At 39.2% G+C, this 22,162-nt stretch overlaps 2 protein-coding genes across 3 annotated transcripts; one reads left to right on the top strand and one right to left on the bottom strand.

Annotated features, from left to right (window-relative positions):
• Positions 1-240: 240 nt before the first annotated feature.
• Positions 241-8,340, top strand: LOC140838417 (probable protein S-acyltransferase 19). Of its 2 annotated transcripts, none has more exons than XM_073204696.1 (10): positions 241-393; positions 547-698; positions 1,870-1,983; positions 4,374-4,784; positions 5,321-5,389; positions 5,505-5,576; positions 5,648-5,776; positions 6,114-6,194; positions 6,416-6,616; positions 6,909-8,340. In XM_073204696.1, exons 2-10 carry the CDS (start codon positions 654-656, stop codon positions 7,980-7,982), a joined length of 2,196 nt encoding a protein of 731 aa, XP_073060797.1. In that variant the 5' UTR covers positions 241-393; positions 547-653; the 3' UTR covers positions 7,983-8,340. The 2 variants fall into 2 exon arrangements, with proteins under 2 accessions (XP_073060797.1, XP_073060798.1); XM_073204697.1 differs by having other exon boundaries at positions 251-393; positions 540-698.
• An 8,096-nt stretch (positions 8,341-16,436) lies between these two features.
• Positions 16,437-18,497, bottom strand: LOC140838416 (scarecrow-like protein 23). Its single transcript, XM_073204695.1, has one exon. The coding sequence runs from the start codon at positions 18,171-18,173 to the stop codon at positions 16,836-16,838; it is 1,338 nt and encodes a 445-aa protein (XP_073060796.1). The 5' UTR covers positions 18,174-18,497; the 3' UTR covers positions 16,437-16,835.
• Between the last annotated feature and the right edge of the window lie 3,665 nt (positions 18,498-22,162).

Raw genomic sequence — 22,162 nt, 5'->3', positions numbered from 1 at the left:
TTCAGTTAAAATTAATATATTATTGTTTAAAATATTTGTCACACGAAATATAAAAAAATCACAAAAAAATTCATATTTAAACAAGATATGGTTGATTTTTAGGAAAAAAAATTAATTAAAAAATGACGATATCGAAATAACGAATAAATATTATTTTTTATTTTTTAATTGTATTATTTTTTTCAAGAAATAATTACTTTTTATTTGTGTAAATATGTTGTCCAGAATGTAAAGCAGCTGAACTGCACTCGCCTACTTCATATTCTGAACACCTCACACACACACACACACCGCCATCAGCTACCGCCGTCGCTTTGTCTCCTAGCGGTTTGTACTATATTTCCTCCCAACTTCAACGCAAACAGACAAATTAACTCTGACGTCTCTTATTTTGTGAGTAATTTCTTTTTCTTCTCAGCAGTTACTGAAATTTATAAACTACTTAGATTATTGGGGAAAAGAAGAGATTTTTTTTGGCTATTTACGTTACGTTGTGTAACTTTTTTTTTAGCAAAAAACCCATTTATTAGTAAAGTTAGTTTTCAGGATTGAACAGAGGAAACCAACACGCACGCTCAAGGGCAGTGTGGTGCGTTGGGGTTGGGGAAGGCTGCGGAGGGGGAATTGAGGGTTTTAGGGTGGGGTAAAAAGTGATGGTGAGGAAACATGGGTGGCAGTTACCAGCGCACACCTTGCAGGTTCTGTTTCAGCTCATTTTTCGCGCTGTCCGTCATTAATTCTAGTGTTTTTTAATGGAATTTTTTTGTTTGTTTTGTTGTTGCGTAATTGAGTTGGTGTTCAACTGATGAGTTTATGATTCGAATTTGCTGAAATTTGTGGGATTTTGATTTCTGAGGGATTTTTAATGGTTTCAGCCATGAAATCTGGTTAATATCTGTGTTTCTTCCTATCATTTTTATTGTTCTGTGGCGTGGATACTTAATAGATTCTGGTGTTTGCTTGACTATTTGTTTTTAGGTTATTGAATGACTGTTATGGCTTGCAGCATTTTGATTTCTCGATGGTAAACGTATGGATATGTTCGCTGTTATACCTGAAAATTACAGGCTCGTATGGATTTTACGAGAATGCATTTGGTATTTGTCAAATTAGTTGCCGAGTAGAGTGTAAGAAGTAGGCTGTCTTCTCTCCTGCTCTTTCCTATTTGTGATGGCATTTGGATACTGTATGTTAAGATAGGAGTTGCCAGGATTCGTTAGTTCATCAGTTGGTGCTCAAGGTCAGATGTTTGCTGAAGGTTGCTCGCACTTAGGTTGTGTTAAATTTGCTCAATCGTGGCTTTTCATGAATGTCTTTTAGTTCTAGCTCAAACGATAAATACTTACAAAATGAAGTGTAAATTTACCAAATTGCTCGAGCTTTGTTATGTTTGGCTGAGAAGAGTTCAGTCCAACTCAGTTTGAAGGATAATATGAACAGTTTGAGAGCTTGTTTTTCATCATGCACTCGAGTTCATTTAACATCAAAGTTGTCATGTGTTTTGAACATTCATGGTAAAGGTGGAGCTGGTTAAAATTCCCATTCATTTGATTCAGCTTCGTAACTGGAGAAATTAAGCGACGACATAGACTTGTCTGCCTTTTAAGCTATAGGTGCTTTGTGTCTCTTGATATATATCTACCATTACATAACCCTCATCTCTTCTAGTGTTGGCCACACGGTTTTACTTTGTGCTTGAAGTATCTCAATATTGATTTTAAGCTAAAGTTTTTTGAGGGGGCTGTATTTGTGTCAACTGACCTTTGTCTGACTTGTTCCTACATTTTTATGTTAAATTGCCTTGGTGTGACTTTGTATTAACAAGTGTGTGGTTTCTGTGAAAACTGACTTCTTCGTATTCTTTTACAGGTGGTCGCCATCACCGTGTTTTTCTTGTTAGTGGTGGCGTTTTATGCTTTCTTTGCTCCTTTCCTTGGTGGCCAAATTTGGGAGTATGTTCTCATTGCTGTGTATTCCCCTGTGGTACGTATTTACGGCTTATGCATGCAAATTTTATATTGTTTGAACAAACCAAAAACATGTGCTACTGTCGATGACAATTTATACTGAAATTTGTTACAAGATACAGCAAAGATGAGAGTAAAATATTCAATAGCAAATTAAGTAATGAAAATTTCCCCTTTAACCAGAGTTTTTGGATTGTCAAATAGTTTAATTGATAACGAAGTCGTTACCTCTAAATTTCTTTTTAATTTCTGAAAGCAAATTTGACAAGCGAAGGGTAGAAAATTGGTGATATCTTAATTGAATTTGAACTCCAAACTTTTCTGTCTATTGAATGATATGGTAATATGGTGATATCGATCATCAATCTTTTTACAGTGACGATAAAGGAAATAAATGTATAAAGTTGGAAAGCCTACTGATGATTAATTTATGACTTCAAATTATGTGCAAATAGGAATTATTGTCTAAGTAAAAAATAAAAAAAGTAACTTGTAACAAACCATCCTTGGGAATTAAATGGGATGGCATTGATAATTAAAAATCATGGGCTAGAAATTTACGCATCAAAGAACTTAACAGACGACTCTAGGCCAGTCTTGGCAACCTAGCGTTTTTGTCGATGAGCATTCTTTTTCTACGTTTTAAATGTAATTGGATTGGACATTTAGTAAGCTCATGACACGTTATGTATTGTCATAAATTTATATTTGTTATGAGGATGGCTGAATTTGTCACGCCCGAAACTCGAGATTGACACCGGCGTTGTTTAACAATCACACAATCGAAACAACAAGCTTTTCGTAGCACAGTATAAACCGAACCAGTTTATATATCATAATTTCCACGAAATAAACATTGTCTTTACAATAACGAAATCCAACGAATTAGTAAATAATGCGGAAACGTCTTACAATTATTAAATCATAAATTCGAACATAACTACTACTGGTCTCGTGAATCACCAGCCTCAGAACTATTCGGACTCTTCATCCTCAACCTGCTCTTCGGACTTATCTGGGAGGGGAGAGTAAGGGGGATGAGTATTTTGGGAATACTCAGTAAATGGGAGACTTTGAACACAACATAACCAATTTAATAACATTTTCGAAACATATCATAAACGTACAACATGCTTTTCATAATCGTAACGTAAATTCCATAACATAATAACACTGCGATTTTTCACCTTTAACGGTTTACTGACGTCAGTCCCTAAGTTTTGATCCTCTAAGGGGGCAAGGCCATAAAACAGTTATATCCCACTGTTAAGGGCCATATGTTGGAATTCCACCAATTTTCAGGGAATTCTCACAGTGTCAAACATGAACGTACCAAAAGTTCGTAAAAAAACGTATAGACAAAACGACGGTACTCGACCGTATTTTTAAACCACAAAACCGAAATTTTCACGTATGCATAAATCGAAATTATAAATTTTAAAACAGCCCACTTACAGTATATAATGATGCTAAAAACGTGGTGCACAACTTTGGGGATTGGGTCGCTCCTCGTTCTTCGGTCGGACGGCGCTTCGGCTTCGATTTTTCTTGGAAGATTTTCGGGAGAGTTTGGCTAGGAAATGCGGCTGAATTCCGAGACTTTCAGCAAGGGGAATTCGAAATTAAAGGTGTAAGAATGGCTAGGCATGATGGTGTATTTATAGGTGAGGAGAGGAGAGTTTAATATGGTACTTAAATCATGTATGATATGCATCCAAATCCCATGATTTTCCTTCCAATTTGCCACCAAATCTCACGTTTTTGGCTTAGAAACCTTTTTCCATGGTTGAGTTATTTGGCTACCTAATGGTGGGATTTAATCCTTGATTCTTTCCCCCAATACTTGGCTCGAAAATGGTGATGCTAATTCAAGAGATTTTTGAGCCACTTTGATGATAAATTTCCCAATCACACTAGTATCTATCCATCACCATATGTAGGAAATTAATCTAGGAGGGATTTTCGAAAATCTCTAGCAATGATCATGCCTCAATTCTTTTAATTTGTATGATACTCCAATCATGCAAATATTCTTTCCAATTTTCTAAAATTAGCATGCCATAGTGTAGATATTATTGACTTGGTAAAAGATTTCCAACAATTAATTCCCCATGGTGCACATCTTATTATTTATCTATTTTACACAAAAATATCACATCCTACAAATCTTTAAAAAATTCGGTTCTCACAGAATTGACATTGTACTCAAATTTTCACGAGGCATTTTCCTTCTATCGGTCTTTTTAGTGTTTTTAACACTAATTTGACATTTCTATTTTGTTTTCATTTTACCGTTTCTCTATTTCTGCATTGTCCACATGACAATCGGCATTTTACATCAAGACTTCACAACTCTTATTTGCACATAATAAATATGTTGAAATCCAGTGATTCCTCTAAATGCAGGCTTTATCGGTTTTCATCCTTTACGCTCGAAGCACTGCAATTAACCCAGCGGACCCTGGTATCATGTCTAAATTTGACCCCGGGTTAATGGACGACACAAGGCACAAGCATAAATCAACTGCACGTGCCCAGAACAGAAAGTTTGATGAAGTCAGCAATGGAACACATTCTTCTGCATCTTCAGCTTCACGAAGTTCCTTTGGAGGCGCTCATTCCAGCAGAAAAGGTTCGGTTGAATCCGTGAAAAACAATGCTCAAGTTCTCTCACCAAGGAGTAGGTCGTTATGCAACATTTTTGGAGGAATCTTTTGTGCAATCTTTGTTCTCGAGGATTGCCGGAAACCTGATGAGGTGGTCGATCAGGAAGGTACAGGTGAAGATGCCTTGTTTTGCACGTTGTGCAATGCTGAGGTGGGTAATTGTTTCACAGTATTACGTGCTATATGTTGCAACAGTAAATTGAGATGCTATATGGACGATAGTAATCAAGATGCGTTATGTGAACGATTCGAGTTGCTATAAGTTAACTACCCGTACCATGATGCCATTAGAAAACAAAACAGAATTATGCTCCATACTTGTAAACATGTTTGGTGCAATTAATTTGGGGGATTACATATTATATGCCTTTAACTTTATCGCTTCTGCAAAGCAAGATCACTTGGAATATTTGTCACATCTAGGAAAACTGGCAGTTCCTTCTTTTATGTATATGATTAGACACTTGGAAAAATCATAATTGTGTTTTTTTTACAATGTTAGTGTAGGATTTATAATGATAAAAAGAGTTATTTACATTTTGTACTCTATTATTCTTATTCTTGAAGTATAGCAATGATTTTAGCTGTATCTGTTGGTGTTCATTATCAGGCTTCTGTTTTATGTTACGCTTTATTTGTGTCCTATCACTTTTACGTGTGGTGACTGTTGTGTGTACGGCTTCATAGGTTCGCAAGTTCAGTAAACATTGTAGAAGTTGCGACAAGTGTGTGGATGGATTTGATCACCATTGTCGGGTATGGTCCTTGACACACAGAGATTCTTCTTGATGTATTTTCTGGAATTTTGATGCAAGATGTTTATAGTTGTATCTCTGTTGAGGAAGCTTAACTTCATTAATTGATATTGCAGTGGCTCAATAACTGTGTTGGGCGGAAAAATTATGTAACATTTATTTCATTAATGGCCATCAGTCTAGTTTGGGTAAGTTTTTGGAGAAACTATCTGCGCAGTAACAGAAAGGTTTTAGATGACTAATTTCACTCTCTTTCCAGCTTGCTCTTGAAGTTTTAGTCGGGATTGCTGTTCTAGTTCGATGCTTCGTGAAGAAGAAGCACATGGAGACAGAAATAATTGATAGGCTTGGAAATGGTTTCTCTCGTGCCCCATTTGCAACTGTAGTGGTAATGCTATTCTCGATAGGGCTTATGGGAACTCTAGTGTTTGGTGATTAACCTTGTTTTGTTTAAATTGATGGGTGTTTTGAAACATGTGAAATCAGAGGTTTTGTTCTTTTTTATTATTATTTTGAACTCAATGCACATCATCTATTGAAATGAAAATCATGATTTTATAATTTTTATTGTGGCATAAGATAATGAAATTGATTGTTCTCATTTTGTTGATCTTTTTGCTTTGAATTGATAGTTTACCAGTGTTAATATGAATTCATAGTCAAATCCTTTGATCCAAATAAAGCTAACGAAGTATTCATATCGTGGTGTTCATGTTATGCTGCAGGCTCTGTGTACAGCTCTGTCTTTAATGGCCTGTGTACCTTTGGGGGAACTTTTCTTTTTCCATATGATACTTATTAGAAAGGTGAGCACCTGTGAGTCTTATTTTTCTTTGCATTTCTCATTTTCACAAGTAACTACTAAAGCTGCGAACAACCATTACAGACTTGGTTGGAACCTTTGTTTGGAGCTCTAATGAAGTTTTTATACGTATCTCTAAAGGATATTTGGTTGCATGATTTGCATTCTTGAATAATCATAACTTGCCATTGACTGAACTTGTCGACATTTGTCTTTGTATACCAGGGAATTACAACTTACGAATATGTTGTGGCAATGAGGGCCATGAGTGAGGCTCCTGCGGGAGCATCCGTAGATGAGGAGCCCCCGAATATTCTTTATTCTCCGTCAGGATCTGCCACGACTGGTTTCAGTGGTGGAAGCTCTTTGGGACTGCAATATAAAGGGGCATGGTGCACTCCTCCTAGGGTGTTTGTAGATTACCAGGTATAAATTATTTTTGTAGTGTTTAAATCATGTGGCTGCATATTTTGCACCTTGTATGAAATTTATTTGTTTCGGGGGTAAACATTTAATTCCATCCTTCCTTGATTCATTAGCAGATGGAAGAACCTTTTATTTAGGAGATGAATTAAATTATAAAAGTTTTTTTCTAGTGTGGAGGAAAACACCTTTCTTTAATCTTGTTGGCCATTGAGAAGCTCTTTCAATCTTGAATTCTCTTTATTGAATATGGGTCACTCCAAAGTTCATTCTATTTTTGAATTTTGGATATCAGGAAGAAGTTGCACCGCAGCTAGGACCTGGTATGGTTCCATCAACAGTTGATCCGGATGCAACTGCGGTTGGCGATGTGAGGAACAAGGCACAGAAAAAGGGCATTCGCATCAGTGCTTGGAAGCTTGCTAAACTAGATTCGAGTGAGGCTGTGAAAGCTGCTGCAAAGGCAAGGGCATCTTCTTCCATCTTACGACCTGTCGATAATCGTCACTTGCAAGATTCTGAACTAAGTTCCAGCGATAATGTAAGCATCAGAAGCAGTATGAGTACTGAAACAGGAGGAAACAAAGATGTCAGAAATGAACTCACATTCTCTCCTTTGAGAAACACTAGTGCTCCCAGCCAAGGTAGCAGGGATGAATATGAAACTGGCACTCAAAGTGTAAGCAGTTTCAGCAGCCCAAGCCATGTCCATGAATCTGTCACGTTAAGCCCTCTTCCACAAGTTCATGGGTCAAACCCTTTTGTAGCATCTAGCTCGGTGCCTGGACTTGTACCAGATCAGCCCCTGATTTCTCGAGTCACAGCCCCTGTTAAAAGTAGCTTAGCGTCACTCAACCCCTCTGGATTGGACGGGAAGATTGTACAAAAGAGTAGCACTGCAGACCCTTTACAGATTTCTGCTGCTCATGCGTCATCCTTGCTTAGAGACATAAAAAGAACATCTGTTGTTTGGGATCAAGAAGCCGGAAGGTATGTATCTGTTCCGGTATCTGCTTCAGAAGCCCGTAAAAAACCATCTTCACATGCCAATGCAGCATCTATTAATCATGAGAAGCAGCCTGCTGTTCTACCCCGAGAACCTTTGGTTCCTCCAGCAAAACCATCGGTCCAGCAGTCAGAGAAACTAACATACACCGGAGAATCTATCTTCTTCGGTGGTCCACTTTTAAGTGCTCCAAATCGTGATGGCCTTAAGTCTGAAAGGGTTTCAAGCTCAAGAGATGGCCAAGACAAACTGACATTGACTTTGCCCCCTAGATATAAGAGAGATGCTGTTTCAAACCAGCTTCCTGTCTTTATTCCCGGGGATTTTGACTATAACTCGACATCTGGATCAGGACTCAAGTAATTTATCTCGGGTTGTCTGAGAAACCGCCCCGGTGCATCGCATAACACGTCTGATACGAACAAACCTTTGTAAGAGAAGTGTTTCTGAACCATGAGTCCTTCGTTAGGCTTCTGGTTCATTAGCGAAAACTGTTCCTTCTTGTCCGACTCGTTATTTGCAGGAAGATCCCGTTAGAAAGTAGTGAATGACTCGTGTAAGGCTGAGTTTATCGTAGAAATCTCTTTGGCTTATGGGCATGGCTTCTTTTTCTTGTGTGTAAATGTATGCTTACTATTTATTTACGACTGATTGAGAGAGTGTGGGGTTATTTTCTCTCACATTGATACTTGATAAATTATTAATCTTTATTATATTTAAATTTTTCTTTATTAATTTAGGCGAAAGCAAAAATTCCACAAGATAATAAGTTTAGAGTAGGTCTTTTGTGAGACGGTTTTACGAATTTTTATCTGTGAGATGAGTTAAACCTACGGATATTCACAATAAAAAATAATACTTTTTCATGGATGACTCAGATAAGAGATCTGTCTCATAAAATACGACTCGTGAGATCGTCTTACACAAGTTTTTGTCACATGTTTATATATATATATATATATATTGTATGTATAAATGTATAAGTTTAAAATCTATTAATCATCTACCCTTAGAATTAATGAACTTGTCTTTCGGTATTATCGTTAGTTTTATCTCACCCACCATTCTCACAAACAAATTATATCATCATTTTATTTTAAAAAAAACACACACATTATCCATACAATAATTGGACAAACTATAACAAAATAATTTCAAATTTTTTCGATTCAAATTTTCCCAATCTAAATATTAACTTAGCTCTAACAATAATTATTCATAAAAATTTAATTGTATATTTTTTAAAGCGTGGACAAAAATGCTTTTTTATTTAAATTCAAATTCAAAATCAGAACGAAAATTATTAATTGTAAATTGTCTAAATGCATTTATTTATCTGAAAAATCACATCCTTTTACTTATTTACTTATTTTAAATCAATTGTATCATTCCTTTATATTTATGGATATTTTCATTTACAACGATTTTATATATCTATATTCGTGAGATAGACCGACCAAGTTCATTTTGAACATTGAAAAATAATAATATTTTTTATTGGTTAGGTAGATCAAATCCGTCTCACAAATCAAGTCGTGGGATTGAAGATCATTTATAGAATATCTTTTCCCGCGACGGACCTTTAAATTAATTACAATTTAGAAATATTCTTAATAAAAGTAACTAATGTTAATTATATTATAAAACTTAAAAAGCATGCTCTTCATATAAAATTCAAAAAAAATATCCACTGAGTGTAATTTTTTTTTGGAAATATATGATATTTATGTTGTCGATTGATCAGGGTTAAGTCGATGCTACTTAAGGGGCACTGCCCCACATGATTTAGATTAACAAAATTCACACACATATGCGATTTGTTGGATAAATGAAATGATAAAAGAGAAGAGTAGTAAAGCAAGTGGGAGTTGTCCCACATTGAAAGATTAGCCTAGGTGAGTCTCCTTCATTAGCTCCTAGTTTGAGCTATGGGTTTGGGCCCCAAGGGGTACCAGAAGTTTTTAGACGGGGGAAGACGCTAGTAGGCTAAGTCTCGGTGAATTACACACACGCGCGCCCGCCCGGCTCGGCTCGGTGAGGTGCGGTGCGGTCTTTGACCAATATTAATCTTTTTGGACCAAGTTTACTTGGAAATTAAATTTTATTGGGAGTACTCGCGCCAAGATGATGCATATGGACAGGAGTATGCGCGCGTATGCGCCGTTTCGGTGGCCAACGAACAGAGTAATGCGCGCAGCAGCGCAGCTTCCCGCGCGAGTGCGCGCGCATTGATGTGCCTGAGGACAGTAAGCTGCGCGCGGTCGCACAGCTTCTCGCGCGGATGCGCCCGATGTTCTGGCCGATTGTTGGGCGAGAACAGTAGGTCGCGCGCGGCCGCGCGTGTTGTCGCGCGGCTACGCGCGCTGCGCAGTTTCAGAAATCTTGCGTGTCCATTGGCATCAAAGCATCTGTTCGTGGCAGCTACTGCACCAAACCATGTGTCCATTACACATAGTTGTGACTCTTCAACACATCCGGTATGGAAAGACGTGACTCTTCAACACATCCGGTGATCATCTATAAATAACCCCCTCATCATTTTGAATTGGCTGCTGAATTTTCATTGCATTTCTTCTCATATTGCTGCACTCAATCTCGTTTTTATACTTGAAAGATTACTGCAAATTTTGTTCGTTGAAATCAAGAGTTTGTTGTGCTACTACTCTTGATAATAGTCGTTGTATCTAAGGACGATTGCTGTTAACGTAAAGCACTTGTATACGGGCAATATCGTCTTGCGGAAAAGATTTATCCTTGCCTCGACTTAAAGAATCGTTGCTGTTTTCAAGATTTCGAGAAGGACATTTCCAGATTTTTTGAAGGACACCAAGGTAAACACAACAATCGCAAGACGATATTCGTGTTCTACTATCTCTGAATTCTGAAAATGTCGAGCACATCATTCTCTCCCATTGCTACTGCTCCTGCTCATGGTGAAAAGCCATCGAAGTTCACCGGTGCCGACTTCAAACGTTGGCAACAGAAAATGCTGTTCTATCTCACTACCCTAAGCCTGTCTCGATTTTTGAAGGAGGATCCACCTACAATTGCAGAAGATGATACCGATACCCAAAGGAGAAATGCTGTGGATGCTTGGAATCACAGCGATTTCTTATGCAGGAATTACATACTAAATGGCCTTGATGACACACTTTATAGTGTCTATTGTTCAGTAAATACTGCAAAGGAATTGTGGGATTCCTTGGAGAAAAAGTACAAGACGGAGGATGCGGGCATCAAGAAGTTTGTTGTTGGTAAATTCCTAGACTTCAAAATGACCGACTCCAAAACTGTTATTAGCCAAGTGCAGGAATTTCAGATCATTCTCCATGACTTGCTTTCTGAGGGAATGTTATTGAATGAGCCCTTCCAAGTAGCAGCACTCATCGAAAAGTTACCACCTATGTGGAAGGACTTCAAAAACTATCTCAAGCACAAGCGCAAGGAAGTGAAACTCGAAGATCTAATAGTGAGACTTAGAATCGAGGAAGACAACCGAAACTGTGAGGCCAAGACATATAAAAGGGCGATGGAATCTGAAGCTAAAGCAAATCTAGTGGAATCAAGTACTAGTCACAAGAGAAAGCGACCGAACGATGACAAGAAACAAGGAAAAGCCAAGAAGTTCAAAGGGAATTGCTTCAATTGTGGCAAGCCGAATCACATGTCAAAAGAATGTCGTCTTCCAAAAAGAGACAATAATAAGCAGAAACAAAGGCAAGCGAATGTCGTCGAAGAACGGTATGTACCAATTGATATGTCGCAACTTGATTTATCTGTTGTTGTATTTGAAGCCAACTTGGTGGACAATCCAAGAGAGTGGTGGATAGACACCGGATCTACTAGCCACATTTGTGCCGAAAAGGAAATGTTTTCATCCTACTCTCCCATCAGTGAAAAGAAACTATTTATGGGAAACTCTACAACGTCTGATGTCGTAGGAGTTGGAGAAGTAGTGTTGAAGATGACTTCAGGAAAAGAAGTAACGCTCAAGAATGTACTGCATGTGCCGGACATTCGGAAGAACTTGGTTTCCGGTTCCTTGTTGAGTAAGGCCGGGTTTAGACTTGTGTTCGAATCGGACAAATTTGTGTTAACCAAGAGTGGTGTTTTTATAGGCAAAGGGTACCAAGATAATGGTCTCTTTAAGATGAATGTAATGAATGTTATCCGCCAAGAGGCGAAGAATAAAGTTATGAATTCTGCGTACTTGATTGAAAGTTCAAATTTATGGCATGAAAGATTGGGACATGTTAACTTTAACACGTTGCAAAGACTTGCAAACCAAAATGTAATACCTACATTTAAAAAGGATCCACAACACAAGTGTGAGATCTGTGTCGAAGCAAAAATGGCAAAAGTCCCTTTCCATTCGGTAACGAGAAGTACTACGCCGCTTGAGTTAATCCATACTGACATATGTGATTTAAAATATGTACAAACTCGAGGTGGGAAAAAATATTTCATAACATTCATTGATGATTGCACAAGGTTTTGCTATGTCTATTTATTGAAAAGCGAAGATGAAGCAATAGAAACATTCAAAGCTTATAAGAATGAAGTAGAGAATCAACTCAGTTCAAAGATCAAAATGATAAGAAGTGATCGAGGTGGAGAGTATATTGCTCCGTTTGAAGAATTTTGCACAATCTCTGGCATAATTCATCAAACTACAGCTCCATACTCACCTCAATCAAACGAAGTAGCAGAACGCAAGAATCGTACTCTTAAGGAGATGATGAATGCGTTGTTGATAAACTCAGGCTTACCCCAAAACTTGTGGGGGGAAGCGATTCTCTCAGCGAACTACATTCTCAATGAAATACCACTCAAAGGAAACAATGAGACTCCATATGAGAAATGAAAAAAGCGTAAACCATCTTACAAATACCTCAAAGTGTGGGGGTGTTTGGCTAAAGTAGAAATACCAAAGCCAAAACAAGTTAAGATTGGGCCAAAAACAATTGATTGTGTCTTCATTGGATATGCAAATAATAGTAGTGCATATCGCTTCTTAGTGCACAAATCTGAAATTCCTGATATCAATGAGGGAACGATAGTTGAATCAAGGAACGCAGTATTCTTTGAAAAAATATTTCCTTGTAAAGAAAGGAAAGAATCTCGTCTAAACAAAAGACCTTATGAAACTTCGGTTGCACCTTGTCAAGGCAATGAAGATATAAGGCGCAGTAAGAGAGCAAGGGTTGAAAAGTCATTTGGTCCCGATTTTCTAACATACCTGTTAGATAATGAACCAAGAACTATTCAAGAGGCTCTATCAAATCCAGAAGCTCCTTTCTGGAAAGAAGCAATCAAAAGTAAAATAGATTCCATCATGTACAACCATACATGGGAGTTAGTTGATCTTCCTCCGGGTTGTAAACCTTTAGGATGCAAATGGATCCTTAAAAGGAAATACAAAGAAGATGGATCTATAGATAAATATAAAGCTCGATTGGTTGCCAAAGGGTTTAGACAACAAGAGGGATATGATTTCTTTGACACATACTCTCCAGTTACGAGAATCACATCCATTCGTGTTCTCATAGCCATTGCATCGCTGCATGACCTTGAGATTCATCAAATGGATGTTAAAACAGCCTTTCTAAATGGAGTATTGGAAGAAGAAATCTATATGGAACAACCCGAGGGGTTTGTTGTACCCGGACAAGAGAAGAAGGTGTGTAAACTTGTCAAGTCCCTATACGGACTCAAACAGCACCTAAACAGTGGCATGAAAAATTTGATACCACAATGATATCAAATGGTTTCAAAATCAATGAGTGTGACAAGTGCGTCTACATTAAAGGGAATGAAAATGTATATGTAATTGTTTGCCTTTATGTAGATGACATGTTAATCATGGGAAATGATCATGAGTTGATCATGAATACTAAGAAAATGTTGAAAAAACATTTTGATATGAAAGACTTGGGGTTATGTGATATAATATTAGGGATTAAAATCTCTAGGAATTCTGAAGGAATTATATTATCACAAACTCATTATGTTGAAAAGGTTCTTGAAAGGTTCAAGGCACTCGACAATCCTTCGGCAAGAACACCTTTAGATTTGGGTGTTCATTTAGCAAAGAATCGAGGAGAACCTATTGATCAACTAGAATATGCAAGGATAATCGGTAGTCTAATGTACTTGACTAATTGTACCCGACCAGATCTTGCATATTCCGTAAACAAGTTAAGTAGGTTTACAAGCAATCCAAATAAGGATCATTGGAAAGCCTTGACGAGAGTGTTTGGATATTTAAAATACACCATGAACTTTGGATTGATATATACGAAATATCCAGCAGTATTGGAAGGATATTGTGATGCAAATTGGATATCTGACACAAAAAACTCCAAGTCCACAAGTGGATATGTGTTCACGATTGGTGGAGGAGCGGTGTCATGGAAATCTTCTAGGCAAACATGTATAGCTCGATCCACGATGGAATCCGAGTTTATTGCTTTGGACAAAGCAGGAGAAGAAACCGAGTGGCTAAGAAACTTCCTAGAAGATATTCCTTGTTGGAATAAACCAGTGTCTTCTATTGTTATTCATTGTGATAGTCAATCAGCAATAGGAAGAGCACAAAGCAGTATGTACAATGGTAAGTCTCGACATATTCGTCGAAGACATAATACCATAAGACAATTGATCTCAAATGGGGTTATTTCTGTTGAATATGTGAAATCAAAGGAAACCTAGCGGATCCGTTTACTAAAGGTATAAATCGAGATCAATTGTACAAGCTAATAAGGGGAATGGGCTTGAAAACCACAAAATAAAAATGTTTATAGCGGTAACCCAACCTTGAAAATTGGAGATCCCAAAACCTTGGTTCAATGGGAAAACTAAGTTGTAAACATTGGTTGAACACTTGGAAACAATGAAGGCTCATTCCTAAAACGTCCAAGTAAAATGTACCTGCAACATGTGGTGAGGTTAATTTTTTTTTTAATGATTCCTATACCTAAAAGGTAGAGTATGGCAGGATACTCTTGATAGGAGATCACCTATATAAGTGTGAAGTAATGGCCGCTTCAAGAACACTTATGAATCTAAGATATGGTCCAGGGCCGAAACGGACACAACACGAGAACAGTAGGTCGCGCGCGGCCGCGCGTGTTGTCGCGCGGCCGCGCGCGCTGCGCAGTTTCAGAAATCTTGCGCGTCCATTGGCATCAAAGCATCTGTTCGTGGCAGCTACTGCACCAAACCATGTGTCCATTACACATAGTGGTGACTCTTCAACACATCCGGTATGGAAAGACGTGACTCTTCAACACATCCGGTGATCATCTATAAATAACCCCCTCATCATTTTGAATTGGCTGCTGAATTTTCATTGCATTTCTTCTCATATTGCTGCACTCAATCTCGTTTTTATACTTGAAAGATTACTGCAAATTTTGTTCGTTGAAATCAAGAGTTTGTTGGGCTACTACTCTTGATAATAGTCATTGTATCTTAGGGACGATTGCTGTTAACGTAAAGCACTTGTATACGGGCAATATCGTCTTGCGGATAAAGGATTTATCCTTGCCTCGACTTAAAGAATCGTTGCTGTTTTCAAGATTTCGAGAAGGACATTTCCAGATTTTTTGAAGGACACCAAGGTAAACACAACAATTTTAAAAAAATTAGTGGATCCCGTGTATGTGTGGCTAAATTTGAGCCATTGATTCTATCATATGTGTAGATCAGATATATCTTACCGTCATTCATCGAAATTATATCAGATACAGTGATGGAAGTCGAGATTCATACCAGTCCTAGAACTATGGCGAATGTTGCTGAGTACGTTGACAGAAATGAAGTTCCCGACCGATATTAGTTTTTATCATGGTTTTATAAAATAAATAATTTGTCAATGCTCTGATCTCTTAAGGTACTGAAATCAGTCAAATCTCGTTCTTTCTCCATGTTCATATTCCTTCTCACTTTTGAAAATGTAAGACTAATAGTGATTGGCTTTGTATTCCCTGTTTTTTTTTTAAACACGTTATTTTGCTTAATGCATGTTATTTTTCTTGTTTTAAAAAGTGTTCATATACTTAATGTCTGTCTGTATGTTCTTTTTCTGGTTTTAAAAAGGTGTTAGTTTGCTTAATGTCTTCATGCTCCTTTTCTTGTTTTTAGAAAGGTGTTGCTTACTTCAACATGTAGTGCATTTGAATAGTTCTATCATGTTTATGTTGACTTCAATATCCTTGTCAAGCATGTGAAATCTTATAAATGGGTATAGCTCTAGACTTAAATCTCAAATAATTCAGTCTCAGATGCTAACTTAAATTACTGCACTTAACTTGGTCAAGAGGATAGAGAAGTGCTGTACTGCTGTCCTCTATCTTTCATGATATTTTAAGCTTCAGAAAACTGATGCGGAGATTCATGGAACGGAGAAGAAGAAGCAAAAGAAATTACCCTCGAAGGGTGGATTCATACAAGTGGAGAACGAATTGTCCGATGTGAAGGATTGCAACCACAATGCTGAGACAAAATCTTATGCAGGCAAAAGACCAACTGTTGTTGAACATACTGATTGGAATCCCGAGGCGACTAGAGAGTTGCTATAATCACAAGCGACAGTTAAAGAGCTTGAAGATGAATTGGCGACAATTTCTGGTTTATTGAAGGATTCTGAATTCGAGAACATGAACCTAAAGAAGGAACTCTTGCTGTCGAAAAAGCATTATCAAGAAAGTGTAGAGAAACATGACGAGATTCGCCTTGAGCATGAAAGAATGAGTGAGCACATTTCAGAAATGAAGGTGAGACGCATAATTTATTGTTTCTTTTAGCAATCGACCGAGTAAAGTGAACAAAAAGGTGGTATTTGCATCTGAGGTGTTGGTCGATTGCTAAAAGAAACAATAAATTACATATTAATGGACGTGAAATCTCACAAAGAGACTTGGAATAAGTCCCATGAATCCATGATCTCCAATTCTCCATGAAGGTTGGCACATTTCTTTATTCCAACATCAAAGAATAACTAACATATATTACAAAACGAACAAATACAATGTATCTCCATCTCAGTGTGATCGTAGAGGCTAGATTCCAAATTCTCAAGCGAAAGTACCTATATATCCTCTGGTCCACCTTAAAAAAACTTGGTTCTGTATCCATGATCCCATCATCAAAATCAAGCAAGAACATCAGTATCGTGATCCGTTTCCCCTTTCACGTGTGCAAAAATCCGACTGACTATTCACATGGCTGCCAAGCTGAGGCCGTGAGCAATGGCAAATCTTTCCATCCCAACTTCAAGCATCCACCCTCTTCTGCCAATGTATACCCCTGCCAAGGAAACATCCCAAGCAATAAGTTGGCTTGAGCAGCAGGGTTGCCAGCAAGGGAAATTGATCGAAATCCGCCTCGAACCAACTCATCTTCCCACCTCTCCACCTTCACTTCCCCCGTCCGCTTCGGTCCACCTACTGCCACAATGTTCCGAATCTCACACCCGAACAGCTGCTGCTCCACTGTGTGCCTCTCCACGCTCTCCGCCTCCAATCCGTCCCCTAACGCATCAAATAAAGCTGAGTAGTAATGCAACGCCTCCACAAATCGTCCCAAGAAACTTCCTCCATGGCTCAAATCCTGTTCAACAATGGTTATCAGTTTCGGCCTCAACATAGTTAGTATTTTTGAAGCTCCCAAGTCACTCCCTGATACATCGTACAAGCAATGATGCATCCAATGTACCACTATGGTTTCTCCCACTTTGATATTTAATTGACTTAAATTTTTTATGTTTCCAATCTTCCCTTGTATGGGCTGAAACTCAAAAGAAATGTTGAGTGCAGTAGCAAATTCAGCTAAACGCTGACCAGTTGAGTTAAGTAACTCTGCTGAGGATCCAAATCCTGTGATTCTAAAAGACTTGACCTTTCTTGACTTGGAAGCGAGAATGTGAAACAATCCTGGCCATTGGAGGCCCTGCATGATGTCCAGGTCGATTATGTGGACATGATCAGCACCGTCCAATGCATGCTGGATGGCTTGGTTGGCTGTGAAGTGTGAGAATTTGATTAAAGGGGTGACAGAGTTGAAGATTTGTAGTGCGTTCAGGAGTTTTTGATGATGGGTTTTGCAAAGAGGGCTGACGGGTGAGTAGATGCTTAGATATGAGCTGATGATGCGCGCTGAAAGCGCGTCAGCAAAGTACGCGCCGACCCTTTGGGCGGAAGAGCCGAAGGGGGAGGAAAGCTCAGCTATTTCAGGCAGGAGCTGGCCGGCGTCGTCGAGGTTATCCATGGCTACACACTCGGCGCATTGCAGAAGTAACCCGAGGAGGCGCAGTCCGGTCGAGTCATCATCCTCCCGGGTGGAAGCTCCAGCAGCGACGGACTGCAGCTGATCCTCCCCCTCTTCCTCGAATTGTAGGTCCTTCTCGACGGGGGAGCGATGGGTTCGATGGCGCTTGACGGGCTCGGCTACAGAAGGGCTAGGAAGGTCAACGGCGCGCTTGCCGGCGGAGGTCATGGCGGAAGAAGAGGCTTTGGGATTGTGTTGAAGGGTTGGCAGTAAACTACGAAGCATGATCGGAGAAAAGTGAAAGGAATCAAAAGGATATGTACTTTTGGAAGAAAGGATTCAAGCAAGAAATGACAATAAAAGTTGTGCAGAGATACAGAAATGATTGGTCGAGTGGAATTTGTACATTAACTTTTTGTCGGGAATCGGAAGTTTGATGTGTGATGATTCAAATTTATTAGCTGTGGTGTTTCAAGAATTTGATGATGATGATGATGAATCAATAATGGTGATATACCAGAGAGAAAGAGGGTGTGCGAGTGCGTGGTGTTTGGAGGCTTGTGGGACATTGAAAGGGAGTTTTGTTTCCAGTCTCGAGTCCATGTGGTGGAAAAAATAAGACATGGAGTTTATGTTAATTATTTGATTTGGATACGAGGATTCGATTTGAGTGAGTATTTGATGCATATTTATTTTGATTGTATTTGACATTTATCGTAAGCCAAAAATTTGTGTTAGACAGTCTCACGTGTCGTATTTTGTGAGATTTGGATAATCCATGAAAAAATATTACTTTTTATCATAACAGTATTACTTTTTATTATGAATATCAGTAAGGTTAACTTCTCTCACAGATAAAAATTTGTGAGACCGTCTCAGAGAACTATTTTTATCGTAATTATAGTTGAATTTACATTTCAAAACGGATTTGAAAGACCTTAAAATTTTGTTCATTCAAACAAGTTCGAGAAATTTAATTGAATAAAAAATCAAAGATCTCAAATTCATCAATCAAGCGTTAACTTCGATTTTTTTCAACATCAAAGAGGCATATATGTAATAAATTTAACCAACTTTTTTATGGTTGATCTTATCAATAAATTGATAATTTGATGGTTGTATGATTGGATTCCACACACATTAAATCATGTTTACGAGTCATATTTAGCGCAATTGTGCGAGAGAGAATGCTTGAAACATTTACATTGTTTTGTTTGGGAGCCTAAGACAACCTTAGTCAAAGGTCATGTTTTGGATCATCGTGTGGTTAGGGCACCCACTCTCCAATGTGAGTGGTTTCACTATACAGAAAATGAATTCTGATTCATTATTTCCAGGTTAGTGATTTGGTTTTTAATAAAACTAATATAGCAGGAGAAGCAGAAAAATTAAAAGTCCGGGAGACATGAGGCCCCGACACATTCTTGAGAGCCCGGGCAGACATCCAGACAGCCCGGGCAGACCATCCAGACAGCCCGGGCAGACCATGCCAAAGCCCGGGCAGACCATACAGACAGCCCGGGCAGACATCCAGAGAGCCCGGGCAGACCATGCCAGAGCCCGGGCAGACATACAGACAGCCAGGGCAGACATCCAGAGAGCCCGGGCAGACCATGCCAGAGCCCGGGCAGACATCCAGACAGCCCGGGCAGACCATGCAGACAACCCGGGCAGACATACCAGAGCACCCGGGCATACCATGCAGGCCACCACGACACCTTCTTGAAAGTCCGGGAGATACGAGGCCCCGGCACAGTATCTTCAGTCCGGGAGATACGAGGCCCCGGCACATTATCTTAAGTCCGGGAGAGACGAGGCCCCGGCATCTTATTTATAAGCCCAGGGCACTATACCCTGGCTCGGGGCAACAAACCTCGACCATTCCCAAGTCTCGGGACATGCTCCCCGGCCCAAGGCTCCGCACCTTGGTTCTTAAAAGCCCAGGGCACTACACCCTGGCTCGGGGCCACACACCTCGACCATTCCCAAGTCCCGGGACATGCTCCCCGGCCCAAGGCTCCGCACCTTGGTTCTTAAAAGCCCAGGGCACTACACCCTGGCTCGGGGCCACACACCTCGACCATTCCCAAGTCCCGGGACATGCTCCCCGGCCCAAGGCTCCGCACCTTGGTTCTTAAAAACCCAGGGCACTACACCCTGGCTCGGGGCCACACACCTCGACCATTCCCAAGTCCCGGGACATGCTCCCCGGCCCAAGGCTCCGCACCTTGGTTCTTAAAAGCCCAGGGCACTACACCCTGGCTCGGAGCCACACACCTCGACCATTCCCAAGTCCCAGGACATGCTCCCCGACCCAAGGCTCCGCACCTTGGTTCTTAAAAGCCCAGGGCACTACACCCTGGCTCGGGGCCACACACCTCGACCATTCCTAGGTCCCGGGACATGCTCCCCGGCCCAAGGCTCCGCGCCTTGGTTATTTGTAAGTCTAGGGACCCGTACCCTGGCCCAGGGAACCGAACCTCGGTCATCTACTAAGTACAATGATTTTTATCCGGTTTAGAGCTCAATATCCCGACTACTTATTGAAAGTTCCTGGCGTATTATCTCAAGTTCATGAGACACGAGACTCCGACTCCTCATCCCATCTCTGGGAGACATGAAGCTCCCGATGCTTTTATAAACTAGATTGATCATCTCTTTGGGAATCCAAGCATGACTAAATCGGGACAGCGAGTATGACTCTAATTTAAGGGATGTGTGATGATACCCCTGTAAGAGCCTGGGTCATGAATGACCCGGGATATCAAATGGATTCCCAAATCAGGATCAATTTGCAGGATGGATTCTTCTGAAGGCGGGCAAGTGCAAGCTCGGACTCTACTCCCCGGGCAACCAGACGCCCAGGCTCTCATATAAAGCCCCGGGAGGTATTCTAACCGGGCCACCTCGAGAATTGAACCACACTCAATTATGATTGATACAGGCCGTCTAATCTGTCAGAACAACTTGGGCTTGGATACTTAGTAGGTGGTACTGGAATCGAGGTACCTACCTCATTTTCTCCTATAAATAAGCAGGTATACTTCTCATTTGAGAGATCCCCTCTCTGGTTCTCTCTGGAGAATTCACCCTTACGCATATGTTATCACACATATTTACACCAGTAGCCTTTACTTTTATCTAAGCTACACTGGTTATCATCTTCACCTGCTGACGTAAGCATCGGAGTGGCCACGCCGGACACCCCTCCGACGCCCATTCACGAGTTCATCTCCTTATTTGCAGGTCACAGTGGAAGCTATAGCTCTCGGGTTCATCTACCTTGCTCATTTTCCTTAATAAATTATTGATCTGATCCGGTGGAGCACCCGACCCTGCTCGTCCATTTCGCCAGGATCGCATCAGTCATGTTTTGGATCATCGTGTGGTTAGAGGTTAGCCTTGTTGTTTGGTTGGATTTGGCTTTGGATTTTTTGAATATTGTTTTTGGGAATATCAAAAACACGAAAGTTTGTCTTGACGTGGTAGATATAAGATAAGATGTCGATATTACTTTATAAAATTTATTTATTTGCCGCCAACATAATTAAAAAAATAATAATTGGTACATAACGTGTCATGTAAAATATAATTATTTTGTTTGATTGGCTGTATATAATTTTTAAAAAAAATACCAAATATCATTTTTAAAAACTAAGATTTAATATTTTTAGTATTGTTTGTTTGTTTTAGATTTTTTTTGATTACAATCGAGGGGGTCACCCGGCTAATCTCAGTTTTAGATTTTAGTCCTATCAAAGTTTGATCTTCATCAATAATTTGGATTTTTTTTTTGTTGTGACCTCTTTTTATACTTGAAACTCTTAAATCCATCGAATATGTTTTTTTTGACATTAATTCTTTCTTAATTGGCACGTATTATTAGAATCAAAATCATATTATTCAAATTAAAATTAATATGACAAAAAATAAAAGGAAAATAAATCAAAATGACTCATAATATTTCAAAATTGGAGGAAAAAAGGTTTGTCGTTTCTATTTATTTTTGTTTTGTATATTTAATGTGTATAATATATGTTTATTCTCGTTACATGAGTCACATAGGAGATTACTGATATCAAATAAGCAATATTTGATAGATTAAGTGGTTTAAAAAAAATTGACCAAAACCAGAAATAAAAAATTCAAATTATTAAATGAAAACCAAACTTTGACGAGTTTCATGAGTAAAACCTAAAACAAATCTACTTCCAAATGTGTATGTGATATTTTCGAAAATATTCTCCCACGATCCCATCAACCATTTTTTTTTC

This window comes from Primulina eburnea, chromosome 8, assembly GCF_022965805.1.
Source record: "Primulina eburnea isolate SZY01 chromosome 8, ASM2296580v1, whole genome shotgun sequence".
In the NCBI taxonomy this organism is placed as follows: Eukaryota; Viridiplantae; Streptophyta; class Magnoliopsida; order Lamiales; family Gesneriaceae; genus Primulina; species Primulina eburnea.
Note: the sequence above shows the minus strand (reverse complement) of the source record. Positions and strands in the feature narration are given on the sequence as shown.